Source organism: Notolabrus celidotus, chromosome 5, assembly GCF_009762535.1.
Source record: "Notolabrus celidotus isolate fNotCel1 chromosome 5, fNotCel1.pri, whole genome shotgun sequence".
Lineage (NCBI taxonomy): Eukaryota > Metazoa > Chordata > Actinopteri > Labriformes > Labridae > Notolabrus > Notolabrus celidotus.
In genome coordinates, this window is record NC_048276.1 from 9,041,595 (window position 1) to 9,054,927 (window position 13,333).

Genomic DNA, 13,333 nt, shown 5'->3' on the forward strand with positions numbered 1-13,333 from the left:
TACAAGTCAAAGTGTTGAGAGGGGAATGTTGTTACAGATTTTAACACTTGGTACAACCTTGATGCCAATTTCTGATTCAATTTAAATAAAGAGAGAAAAGTAAAGACAGGTTTTGAGTTGTTTACAAAAATGTAAGGACATTTTTCTAATTAAAACTAGACGAAGATGTTTAAAGTTTTCAACAAAAACTAAACTAACTTAAGAGGGCAAAAAAAGGACAAAGGTTTGACTAAAACTAATAGGCAATTTCGACTACATCTAAAATAGCTGCTGAAGTTAAAACTGACACAACCTACATATAACTTTATCTCTATCATCAAGATAAGAATACTGCCAAACCACGCCGCATTACCAGATGCCATCTGTCATCTGCGCTTGTTTATATCCCTTGATAGAGCATTATAGCAGTTTGGCAGTAGGCTTTAACTCTTTAACTGTCCAGTCGTCTTAACACGCTCATCCCTAGTGGAATGCAATATGAGCAAAGATGGAATTTAAGCACTTAATATGGCGCTGTAAGGCATGTGGGCTGTCAACAAGAGGGCGTAAGGGTATTGTTATGAGAGCAGCTTTTAATAATCATGTAAAAACTGAAGTTGTGTTTCCTGACATAATGTGCAACTCGGATCCAAACTGTTGTAAAATATTATAAATAACTATAAAGCTCAAGGCAGCAAGAAGTCTGCTTAGCATAGTTGTGTTGCATACTAGCTATCACACACTTGAAAGGCTGTGCATGCAAACATACTAATTCTGCGCCCTGTTTTATTTCATGTGAACAAAACATCTGGACTAGATCTTGTGAATGAATGTGGTGATACTCACAGCTGTGGTGTCAGGATCATAGACTGTATAATTAATGGACGTAGTATCCATGATGTCACCTGTCTGTTTCTGAAGCGCTGGTTTAAAGCCAATCGTTGGCAGGAGCCTTATTGGAAATGCTGAACTCAACATAACTGCTGTCAAGAAAGTGAGGCGGGCTTTGAGCCTCCTAGCCAACAGCTACAGTGATCCTTCCTAATTTTAATATATTTGTGGCGTTATGAACAAATTCACCCCCCGTAGTGTGTGCCGGTCGAGAAATTAGCTATCCACACTTCTTTTTTGTACCCGGCTGTAAACATGTTTATTTCTGCTGTAAAGATCAGCTTTTTGAATTGGTGTGTATGTGGTTTCTGGTGCTACTTGCTGCTTCAGGATGCAACAAGCCACCTAAACTTAACCACAAGGAGTGCACTGCAAAGACATGCAACATGAAGTCAAAATGTGTAGTGTTGCAATAACAATATGAAGTGCTGTAATGAAATATTAAAGAGTGCATCTTATCTGTAATTCATTGTGCAGCCCCACAACAAGCTCCCAGGATGTCCACTCTGCATAGGTCTAGTTTTATGTCTTCATTATTGTCTCTGTTCCAGTAGAACATTTCTCAGTGCTTGCAGGACTGTAATATATGTTTAAAAGAAGCTCAAGCTGAAGACATCGTAATCTATTTCTCACTTATCAGCAGCAGAAGACAGAAAACAATTAATTAGAGCAGAACAGAGCGTAACAAATCGAGTGAACTGTGCAGCTCGGGCAAACATCTGCGGGATCAGCAGATGAGCACAAAATGTCAGTGTCACTCTACAGGAGCTGCCCGGAATAGTGCATCTCTAAAAGCCTGAGAATGAGTCGTCCAGCCCTCCTGACCGTCTTCGCTGATGACATCACTCGTCTTTCAAAAAAGCCTATTTTTGAAGCTTCTCCACGAGAAGCTCTTAAAACCTTTTTTATTTCCCACTTTTGCAAGCTGCGTGAGCGATTATGCTACTTCCATTTTATCCACGCTTTGAGTCCTCACTTCACATCATCTGCGCCCAGGATGACAGGATGTTGACGAGGAATTTGGGGGCCATTTCAGGACTCAGTCTGAACAGCATTGTTTCTCAAAAGCCTGCTGACAGCTGGTCCATACATGGAGCTGTGTGTGGCCTTGGGAGCCCGTGCTGCAGGAGTGAGAACAGTGGAAGAGCAGCGACAGTATCCCTAAGACTCGCTCCCACTTTGAGGGAATTCTTTGTGCCCCAGAGTGAAAGTTTGATTGTTTACCCTCTGGCACTTAATATTCATCTTCATTTGTATGCATCTGTGAGAATACCAAATTAATTCTCTCCTCGTTAAATATTGAAGCTGGAGGCATTGGAACTACAAATATTATCTTTTACTGTGGACATAACATATTTACGGCTTTGTTTATGACAGTGAGATTCAGTTTGCATAAAAAGAAGTGATCTGAAATGAAATGACCCTCATTAAATCAGGCTGCTGGGAGCATTAAGTGAATTTCAGGATGTGCCAACTGTTCACATATGAATAAATACTGTAGCTTGTCGAGATACTTCAGACTAATACAGCTTTGTGTCCTTCTCAGACAGACCAACTCACCTCATTAATTTCCAGTCATGGATATTCAATGGCCTTCATCTAACCAAACATGGCAGATTTTCTAAACCTGCACAGAAGCACATAATCCATCAAACAGCATCTTTAATATTTTGCAGCAGTCACAGTGTCTTTGTCCTCCATCTCTCTTTGCAGGTGGCATTTTTGAGACCCGGGAGAGTGAGTTAGTGAGTATGGATGAGCTGGCGTTCAAGTTCGCAGTAAACAACATAAACCGCAACAAGACCCTGATGCCCAACACCACGCTCACGTACGACATTCAGAGGATCAACCTGTTTGATGGCTTTGAAGCCTCGAGAAGAGGTAAGACATAACGACAATATAGACTGTATAATTAATGGATGTAGTATCTGTGACGTCACCCATCTGTTTCTGAAGCGCTGAAGCCAAACATTGGTGGGTGCCATATTGGAAATGCTTAACTCAACCTAACTTCTGTCAAGCTAGTGTGAGGTAGAGAGGTGAGCTTTAAGCCTCCTCTCCAACAGCTACAGTGTTCCCACCTGTCAATCAAGGCAGCTGTGCCTCTCGTAATAGAAAACTTGTAATCTTAACATCTTCCAAACTACCGTGTTATGAAAAAATGAATCTTCATACAGCGTGTGCATATCGAGACTAATTCTTTTAAACCAGGCTGTAAACGTGTTTATTTCTGCTGTAATGATCGGCTTTTTTGAATGGGTGGGTATGTGGTTTCGGGTACTTCCAGAGCCAGCCTCAAGTGGACACTCAAGGAACTGCAGTTATTAACACTTCAGCATTGGCTTCAATTCTCGCGGCCGGAGGTTTCTGCTTGGATGACTCAACTCAACTCAACTCAACTTTATTTATAAAGCACTTTAAAACGAGTGCTGTACATAAATAGACAAACAACGCAGGAATAAAAACAATTTAAAACACAGGATAATAAAACAATAAAAACAGTAAAACAATAAATAAAAACAAACCATAAAACACTAAAGCAGGAGCAGAGTCTCATGCAGGGTTGAAAGCCAAGGAATAAAAATGGGTTTTAAGACGAGTTTTAAAAATGGACAGTGAGGAGGCTTGTCTAATAGGATGACAAGAGTTAGCAATGCTATGCTTTGAGTCATACTGTTGTAGTGGATATTTGACTTGGTCAATTTACAGAAAAAACAGAACTCTAAATCAAACCGGCTACGGGGCATGGGGAGAGTGGATGGTACACAGGATCTGAAGATTGTAAAAGTCCTTCCAAAAATGTAGAGTCTTAACAAAAAAGCTTCTTACAACAATCAGTAGCATTTTTGTGTTCACACTCATCCCAGTAAAAAAACATTCACCTTCCCCAGTGTCCGCACCTCCTATATTATCTGCCATCTATATACACGTCACCCGGTTCAAACTATCAACCTATCAAAGGGAGAACTGGAATACATTAATCACACCTAAGGCATCAAACTTAATGCTATGTTCACTGCAAATCAGATAACAATACATTATTATTATTATTATTATTATTATTATTATTATTATTATTATTATTATTATTATTATTATTATTATTATTATTATTATTATTGTATATATATAGGGGGGGCTTTTACACCTTTATTTTATAGAGGAGAGAACAGTGGATAGTGTAGGACACTGGGAGAGGGTGGGGGAGTGATTTGTGGGAAGGAGGCCACAGGCTTAAAATGAAATAATCAAATATATGAAATGATGGAAATAGGTTAAAAAACTGTTATCATTACTTCATGATGATAACATGTTTGCATAAATTGTCCTTATGTCCTTAAACGTAGATAACAATCTGGAGTATCTGATTCTGAAAAAAATACACTGTTTTCCCTCTGTATTATCCAGAACAGAGCACATTTATTCATGTCATTGTCATGTCCCTGCATGCAGTTTTTAATAATGTATGTTGAATGAATAAAATCATAATGCCCAAGGCTATTACTGGAGGATAAATATTATTCCTTAAGGGTAGAGAAATTAGCATTTTAATGATGTATTCATTGTCTTTTTAAGCTCATGATTGCATAGTTCCAAATAAAAGAAGAGATTTTTATACTTGTGAGATTGTGCAAATTAAATGAGGCGTGATCAGTGCTGTCATTTACTTTAGAATAGAATTGATCAGAATGATAATACTCCAGATGTAGGTCTTTGAGTTTAATGGGAGTATATTTTAGAGATCTGTGTGTATTTGATTTTCGTGGTCTCTTATTTCCAAAGACAGCACCCCATGTTTGCACTGTAATCTGGTTATAAAGCACAGTTAAATCCTCTTAAAACCACTTAAACCTCTAATAAATATCACACTCTGCGCTCCTCTCTGCCTCCAGTGTGTGACCAGTTGGCTCTCGGGGTGGTTGCCGTGTTCGGCCCCTCTCACAGCTCCTCCGTCAGCGCCGTTCAGTCTATCTGCAACGCCTTGGAGGTCCCTCACATACAGACCCGCTGGAAACACCCGTCAGTGGACAACAAAGACACCTTCTTCATCAACCTCTATCCCGAGTACACGGCTATCGCCAGGGCCATCCTGGACGTGGTCACATTCTTCAAATGGAGAAAGCTAACGGTGGTTTATGAGGACAGCACAGGTAGGGTGCTTTGTTTCTGTCATGCAGATTGCTATGGTAACTTTAAGAACTGAGTGACAGATACACTCTAACAAAGTGACATGATGGAAGTGAAAGCTGCTCAGTTTAGTCGACCTTTTATGCCTCATTTACAATAGCAGTTGAGGAAGTGGTAGCTAAGTGTGAGAAGGTATTTTTAAGGTAAAAGCATCAATAATGTGATCATGATGTTCAAAAAGAATGAGGTACATTCAGAGTTTTTTTTAACTCTGCAAAAACAATAATTCAGCTCATCAGTACTTCTCTTTATCTGAGATCTAGCCTGAAAAAAACACTAACACAGAATCACTTTGATCACATTTACCATATCTTAAAACGGAGACAATATCTTATAGTCTGATACATACTGTAATACTACAGCAGCCTCCTGTATCTGGATTCTTAGCCCCTCATTTTCCTGAATATCTGCAGGAAAAATGTAATTTGGCTCCCCACTGCATCACATCATCTCATCATTGCATGATATTTGAAGGGAAAAACTCAGAGGGAGAAGAGGTCACTATTTCTGGCTCATGTTTTCTGGACCTTACAATATATTTATATGCCATGGTTATAATTATTCACAAACAAAGACAAAAACAATTCCACTGTCGGCTGCAGTCACCTTCTTCGTACTGGCCAGTGAACCCAATCTGTGACGGGGGCACGAGAGCTTCATATCAAACAGCTGCCAGTATTCCTGCCCTCTGACTTCACACCGAGGAGAGCCAAACCACAACAACAACAACGGCCTCCCATCCAGCCATGTCCCATATAGATCCCCTGCCAACGACCCAGACTATATGAAATTCCCTTGATGAAATGCCATAGTTTATAGATTTTCTAAGTTGTTTTTTTTCTCAATCAGAATCTTATTTTCCTGAAATGTCACTCAAATGCACACCTGGAAAATTGCACCGCTGTTCACACAGATGTAGGGGAATCCAGGGAAGCAGGGTCTGTGTGTAGGCTAGTGTGTGTCTGTCTTTGATGTGCACAAAAACACAGCAGAAGAATCCGAGCGAAGACCTTCTGACTGCAGATTTCATCCCCCAGTTACAGAACAGGGGTCCAAAAAGACCCTGAACTTGAGTCACATTCTGTATCTTACCCTGACCTTTGACCTTTTTCAATCAGAGGGGGGAAGAAAATAAATGCCTAAGAGGTAATAAAGAAGCTGTTTATGATGTTGTTCATTTTTAAGGTCTCATGCGGATGCAGGAGTTGATCAAGGCTCCGGCTAAGTTTAACCTGAAGATCAAGATCCGCCAGCTGACCCCGGGTAACCAGGACGCCCGACCGCTGCTGAAGGAGCTGAAGAAAGACAAGGAATTCTTTATTCTCTTTGACTGCTCCTATCGCATGGCTGCAGAGCTCCTTAAGCAGGTTTGTCCGGGGATTAATCTCTCTATTTGTTTGTCCCAATGATCTTACAACACATTTATGTTTCCCTTGGGGGCAACAACCTCGCTGATTCTTGCCAACACAATTTTAATGTGCCAGAAACCCATACAAAACCTATTTCCTTGTTTGCGTAGGCTCATATAGTAATATATATGACACCTATTAAAAGATATGACAGAGCCGCTGCCTCTTCAGTCTATTTCCAAAGCCATAAATTGAAATGGCCCAGAACTTATTTCCCTTTCACATGCGTTTGTTATTATTTTGAGGAAAGAACTCATTTGAGTTTGAGGATGACAGATGGAAGCTGATGATTTATGAAATTAACAGACATACTGACAAATGTATTTGTCTATCCTTGTGGGCCTTAATTTCAACACCCCTGATGGAAAGTCCTCTGTCCTGATACTTCTTGTTTTTCCATGTATCTGCATTTTCATTACAAAGGACAAAACTTTATTTAATTCTGTCACAGTCGCTTCATTCGCATCTAAAGCGTAGTGAAATTCATTAATCATTTTTTGTTCCCCTCTCCGCTTAAATCAAATAAACCTAAGCACATCAATGTATAGCATATTCGATGGACCGTGCAAAAATAGGAATGACCTGCCAAATTACTTTGTTATTGAAGATGCAACACTGTAGCTGCAGAAGTAAAGAACTCATCACATTTAAAATAAGCAATGTGGCCCAGAATTTTCTCCATTACTCTGTTTCTTCTTTTTCAATTTGCAGCTTTCATCTATGGGAATGATGACAGAGTACTACCATTTCTTCTTCACGACTTTGGTGAGTTAGAAAAGTGAACGACTAAAGCTGTTTTGTGGGAGGAAACAGTCAAAAGTTAAAAACTCCTCATCTCCATCTTCACCTCCACCCCCTCTCCTGCAGGATTTGTTTGCCTTGGACTTGGAGCCATACCGATACAGCGGGGTCAACATGACCGGCTTCAGACTCTTGAATGTCGATGACCCGTATGTGGCCTCCACCATGGACAGGTGGGCGATGGAAAGACTGCAGGGTCCTAAACAAGAGAGTGGCCTGATGGACGGAATCATGACTGTAAGTAAGCCTCCAGGTTGCTTTTTAAATTTCACCGAGCAACAACAACAACAACAAAACAAACACCTGCTCTACTGAGAGTGAGGGATGCTTATTTGTATGCTGCATGCATGTTTGAATACCAGTTGTAAAATGCAAGCATCTGGTATCCTGTAAATCTTTGTGGGAGCTGTATTCTACCTGGTAAAAGTGTTATATTTGTTCCTTTTATTTTATCTTTACTGTATCCTACTCACTCATTTTAATGTAACCATCACAGTCAATCATATGCATTTTCATCTTTAAGACCGTTAAAGTTTGCCTCTAGATAGATAGAGAATGAAATTCAACACCATCCTCCTCCTCTGCAGACCGACGCAGCCCTGATGTACGACGCCGTGTTCATGGTTGCCGTTGCATCCCAGCGGGCCACTCAGATGACTGTCAGCTCCCTGCAGTGTCACCGTCACAAACCCTGGCGCTTTGGACCACGCTTCATGAACCTCTTCAAAGAGGTCAGTGATCACTGCAGACTAACTCCCATTACATTATAGAACATGTGTTGCTTTCTTCTTGACCATCACACCTTTTTAAAAATGCGTTTCAGTGTGTGCTGGCAAGGGAACAGTCAACATCCAACAACATTCTGCATGCAGTGGCTCTAATGCAAATATCAAAGATCATTTCAGCCCTGCTTTGCTCCTGACAGTACACAACATAAAATAAGTGATATATAACACATTTATGCACTTTTGGGCTTTCAGCTCAGCCAAACGGTCAGACAGGATGCTCACTGACAAGACTGAAGCTTTGATACGTGATCATTTTGATCTCTTCAGTCTTAAATCCAGCAGACGACCATTGCCTGCCATAGAAGGCAAACATTACCATTCACTCTCCTTCCTCATACTTCCTCTTTATGCCCACCCTTTTCCTCTCTCCTTTTTTCCCCTCTTTCTTTACATCTCAGTGTCGCTCTTCTCTTAAGCTATTCATTTTGTTTGCCCCTTCACATCCTTTGAAGCATCTGTCCTCCTGTGCCATTCATCACCAGATAAGAGCCTTTTTGATTGCATGAACCAGTAATATGTCTCATACAGCACTCAATTAAAAAACATTTCTGACAAGAGAGAGCAAAACACGAGGACACATCTTTCATTTCAAACAGCTGAATGAAATCCTGGGCAATGTAACCTGTGTGTTCTCGTCTCCGGACATTGTTGTAGAAAATATTCACTCTTTCTGCAGGCAATATGAACTGTGTGGTGTTTTACATGTGTGAACACAAATTTGTTTTTCACCACACGTCATTTCATGCCAGAAAACACAAAAAGAGCTACTCTGAATTTATAACGATTACACCTTAAAAACCTCTTTTTATTTTTTTAAATTAGATTTTTTTGTTCCAAGTTTGTTGTTTCTGATTTTCCTCAAAAACATGTTTTTCTACAAGATTTTTTTCTGAGGCATCTACCTGTCTTGAATTGAGAGATGAATAGAGGGAAGATCTATTTTTCTCTCAATTTTCTAACAAATGAAACAACATTTCTATTGGCTGTTATTGACCAGGGATGTTCTGAGGTGACTCATTTTCTAATCTTTCAAACATGCACAAAAAATGTGAACAACCAACTCATTCAAAGGTAAGAAAATACTCCGGAATAAACAACATTTATGAAACACAGCTAAAAACCAAGCGGGAACCTCTGGTCTAAAGTTATGAGTCCAATGCAGAAGTGCAAAAAACTGCAGTTCATCGAGGATCCACTTGAGGCTGGCTCCAGAAGCACCGGAGAAGAAGAAGCCGATCTTTACAGCAGAAATAAACATGTTTACAGCCTGGTACGAAAGACGAGTGTAGTCTGGATAGCTCATTTCTCGATCGGCACACACTGTACAGGGGGTGAATATTTTTCTAACGCGGCAATTTCAAAGATATTGAGATTACGAGTCTTCCAATGAGAGGCACAGCTGACTTGATTGACAGGCGGGAACACTGTAGCTGTTGGCTAGGAGGCTCAAAGCCCTGCCTCTTTACGTCACAATCGCTTGACAGCAGCAATATGGCTCCTGCCGACGATTGGCTTCAAAACAGCGCTTCAAAAACAGATGGGTGACAACACGGATACTACGTCCAGGATCACAGAGGCTGTGGGTAAACCATGTCAAATGGTTTGCTGAGTGCGGCTAAAGGTAGCAGAGCTAGCCCCACCAGAACCCTTTGCTCTGTGTTGAACTTCTTCCTTGGGATTTGATTTAAGACTTAAGTTTGTTTTTTGGCACAATAGCTGACATATATTTAAAAAGGTTTGTAGTCTCTTTGGGCTTCTTTTTGCATTTCAACACGGGATGACAGTGTCAAATTGATTTGCCGGCTAACATTAGCAGAGCTAGCACCACCAGTCTTTGTCCTCCTATGCAGGTTAATAAACACATGCCTGTGCGTCTTACTCATTGGTCCAGTCAAGTGTTATTTTGTCACTTTACAAAGCTTACATACAACTTTATCTCCATTTTCTAGGCCAGTCATACTGCAGAAACACGTTGCGCAACAAAATGCCATCTGTCATCTGTGTTTGTATACGTCTGTGTAGAGCATTACAGCATTATGGCAGTAGCTCTGGCGAGTGGAGGGTGGCAGCTTAGACATAAACATGACCAGCTCTTTGGACCTTGAGTAACAACACTGTTTATAATTTGTTTAACCGACTAGCAAGTCTGGTGCCAGCTAGCAGAGTGAAAATGTTGAATCATTTAGTAGGCTTAAGGCATACATCCCGAGTATTGTTGCAGCACTTGAAAGCAAAGTGATGGACCCAAAAGTGCATAACTCACACAATGGTAGGTGTTTACAAACAGGTAGAGTTTAATGAGCAGTCCAAAGTTGATACTCAGGTAATCAATCAAAAAACGGGCAAATAATCCAAAAGGGATAAGCAAAAAGGAAATATAAATCTTCATGTAACACAAAGATTTAAAGAATGAACTGTGCACAAGTAAAAAACAGTATTTTTTTTTGTACATGGTGCATGGATAAATATGACATTCTTTCATTGAAAAATAACCTTTGGCTTTAAAATAGTTTCAGATAATGGATTTCATGAAGTGTTAAGTCAGTAGGAATAAGACTGTGAATGTAGTTCCTTTTGTTCTCATGAACATTAAACCTCATGCATATTAAGACTGTACGACAGAAAAACCTGGAGTCGTCTTTCAGTCTTCACCTGAGTCTTTCAGCTGTCTGTCAACACTGACTTCTCCTCGCTGCCTCGATCCCCTTCACTTGCCCTCCTGGGACTCCGCTGCGGAGCTTCAATGAGGCTCCGCTCACTCACTGAACTCAGACGGCATCCGAGACTTTCTCCCACTTCTCTCTCTCCCTGTGCATCTCTTTTTCTCTGCAGGCACAGTGGGATGGACTGACAGGGCACATTGTTCTTAATAAGACAGATGGCCTGAGGAGAGACTTTGATTTGGACATCATCAGCCTCAAAGAGGATGGCACTGCCAGGGTGAGCACATAGTCCTGGAACAGCCAATTACACCACTCCCATGTTGCTTCCTCGCTGGCTGATTCATTCCATTAAGGCGTGTGTGTGTGTGTGTGCGAATGTATGTGTGTGTTTGTGTTTATAAGAGAGAGAGAGAGGGGTACTATAGAGATTTTGTTTCCTACCGTCCATGCACACCTTTATTATCTGGCTTAGAAGTCCAGTCATGAATATCAATTATGTTGCAACAACTGATTATTTTTTTCCACGCTGCTTCATCTTGCCCTCTCCACATTTTTAAAAGGGTGTTGTGGAAGCTGGAAGTCGGCTCACGAAAAGGTGGATCAAGGTTTGTGCCAGTACCATGTTTGCTCAGTGGTTTGTTTTTTGGCCCACCCTCCCCTCTCTTCCCACTCTGTATGCCTCACACCTCCCTGCTCCTTGCCTCGTCAACCTTGTTTCTCTCCACTGATTTTGTGTACAGCAATGCCAATGTATCTGACATTTCAGTTTGCCCTGTGTTTGGGTGCAGGCAGTGCACTGACACTTGTCAAAACTTCGTCAGCAGTGGTGAAAAAAAATATCATAGGCTATTTTTTTGTTTATGTTGACATGACAATACTTCCCTGAGAAGAAAGAGGTGAGTCAGTGTGAAGGCATTCAGTTTCTACATTGACTAGAAAGTAGTACATTAAATTCATCCTACCCTCTTTTTTACAGGGTTCTCCTTTCACTACTTATACCGTACATGGCTATTAGACTGCTTTTACACTGTCAGGGGAATTGTACTGCCTAGCATGACTTAATTGCAGCCAGGAGTGATCCAGTCAGCACCAGAAAAATGGATAAAGTCGGGCATGAAGAGTTTCTCCCAGAGGAGCTTCTGTTGATTCATTCTCATAGAAGTTAGCATGTTTAATCCTCACTGTAATGTGATTGTCAAGATCTCCGAAACAAACTGGTTATTTTAGAGCATTATCTCTACCTTAAACAAATGGACATGTTACAGGGACTATGTGAAGCAATTAATATAGCTTACATTTATGATGTGTATTGCAAACAATTTAACCAATTTGAGTTGAGAAATCCAGAGTATATTGCATTAAGGCTAGCTTTCCGACTAATCCAACAGTGTGCGACACCAATTATCCTTAGCTTAGTAGAGGAGGCCTCAACACAGAGTCCAATATGAAGACCACCTTCAAAAACATGTCATGTATGCTTTTATGGCTAAATGGGAATATGGCTATGTCAGGGGAGAAACTAGAGTCTATATCGATTGGGTATTCAATAAATCGAGTCATCTTTATTTGATTTTAATTCCTTTTGTGACTCTTTCAATCTCACCCAGTTAATAAATTCTCAAACTCGTCAAAATCAAACACCCTGAGAGATCCATCCTAATTGATTTGATCCTGACAAATGTGCCTAACAAATTTTCGGCAGTTGGTGTTTTTTGCAATGACATAAGTAAGTGACTAGAAACTATGTTTGAGAAAATGTATCTAACTTGAATTTTCTAGATTGACCCATGTTCCCTCTGCTTATATGGAGGAGGTGGGTTTTATACCCTATTCTACAGCCAAACAGTAGGGGGAGCTCCAAATGTCGTTTTCACTTTTGGGGAGCTTCAATGTCATCCATCAATTTTTAAAAGCAAATGAAATCATTACATTGATTATTCAGTCTACTGGGGCCTTTTTTGCTAGTAAAAATATAGCTTGCAATTTTGAAATTACTCCAACAGCCAACTTTATAAAGCATTGGACTGTAATGCCACATCTACTGTAGGTGACCTGCTCTTTTTAGCTAGCTAGCAAGCTGGCAAGCTTAAGTTGAGCACTAGTAAAATACTCTCAAATACTTTTCTAGTTAACTGGATTTGACAAGAATACATAATACATAATGTATGATGGAAACACTAATGCAACATTTGCATAGGTGTAAACTAACATGTTGCTTGTTTACTCTTTGGAGTGCAAGCATGAGAAACAGGGAATTGCCTCAGTCTAACTTAAAGCCACTGTGAGGATTTTTTTTAGCTTGTTATGAAAGAGACTAAAATTAATACTGATTTATCTTTATGAGCTACAAAAGCAAACAAGTCCATCAGCATTCAGACTGACTAAATCTACAATGTTATTTTTAATCTCTGAAACTGTTGGCAGGGTTAACTGTGGATGAAGTGGCTAACTACTAGCTGCTGAAATAGCCTGTTACTTTATTCTTATGGCAAAGGTTCTCAAGGATTGATACATCAAACTGTCAAAATTAAGCAGGGGTAATATGCTTTCTTAAAAAAAACACTGTTTCTCTTATACAGGAAAATATCAGCATAGGCATTGCAGATATTGCTCT

At 40.2% G+C, this 13,333-nt stretch overlaps 1 protein-coding gene across 2 annotated transcripts in view; it reads left to right on the forward strand.

The window, feature by feature from the left end:
* grik1a (glutamate receptor, ionotropic, kainate 1a) overlaps positions 1–13,333 on the forward strand; it is a 54,937-nt gene that overhangs the window by 14,011 nt on the left and 27,593 nt on the right. For both annotated transcript variants that reach the window (XM_034683845.1, XM_034683846.1), the window contains exons 2-8: positions 2,584–2,751; positions 4,764–5,021; positions 6,244–6,425; positions 7,179–7,232; positions 7,335–7,505; positions 7,856–7,999; positions 10,889–10,996. In XM_034683845.1, coding sequence (XP_034539736.1) covers positions 2,622–2,751; positions 4,764–5,021; positions 6,244–6,425; positions 7,179–7,232; positions 7,335–7,505; positions 7,856–7,999; positions 10,889–10,996 — 1,047 coding nt within the window. In that variant the 5' untranslated portion in view covers positions 2,584–2,621. The remainder of the gene's footprint in view (positions 1–2,583; positions 2,752–4,763; positions 5,022–6,243; positions 6,426–7,178; positions 7,233–7,334; positions 7,506–7,855; positions 8,000–10,888; positions 10,997–13,333) is intronic.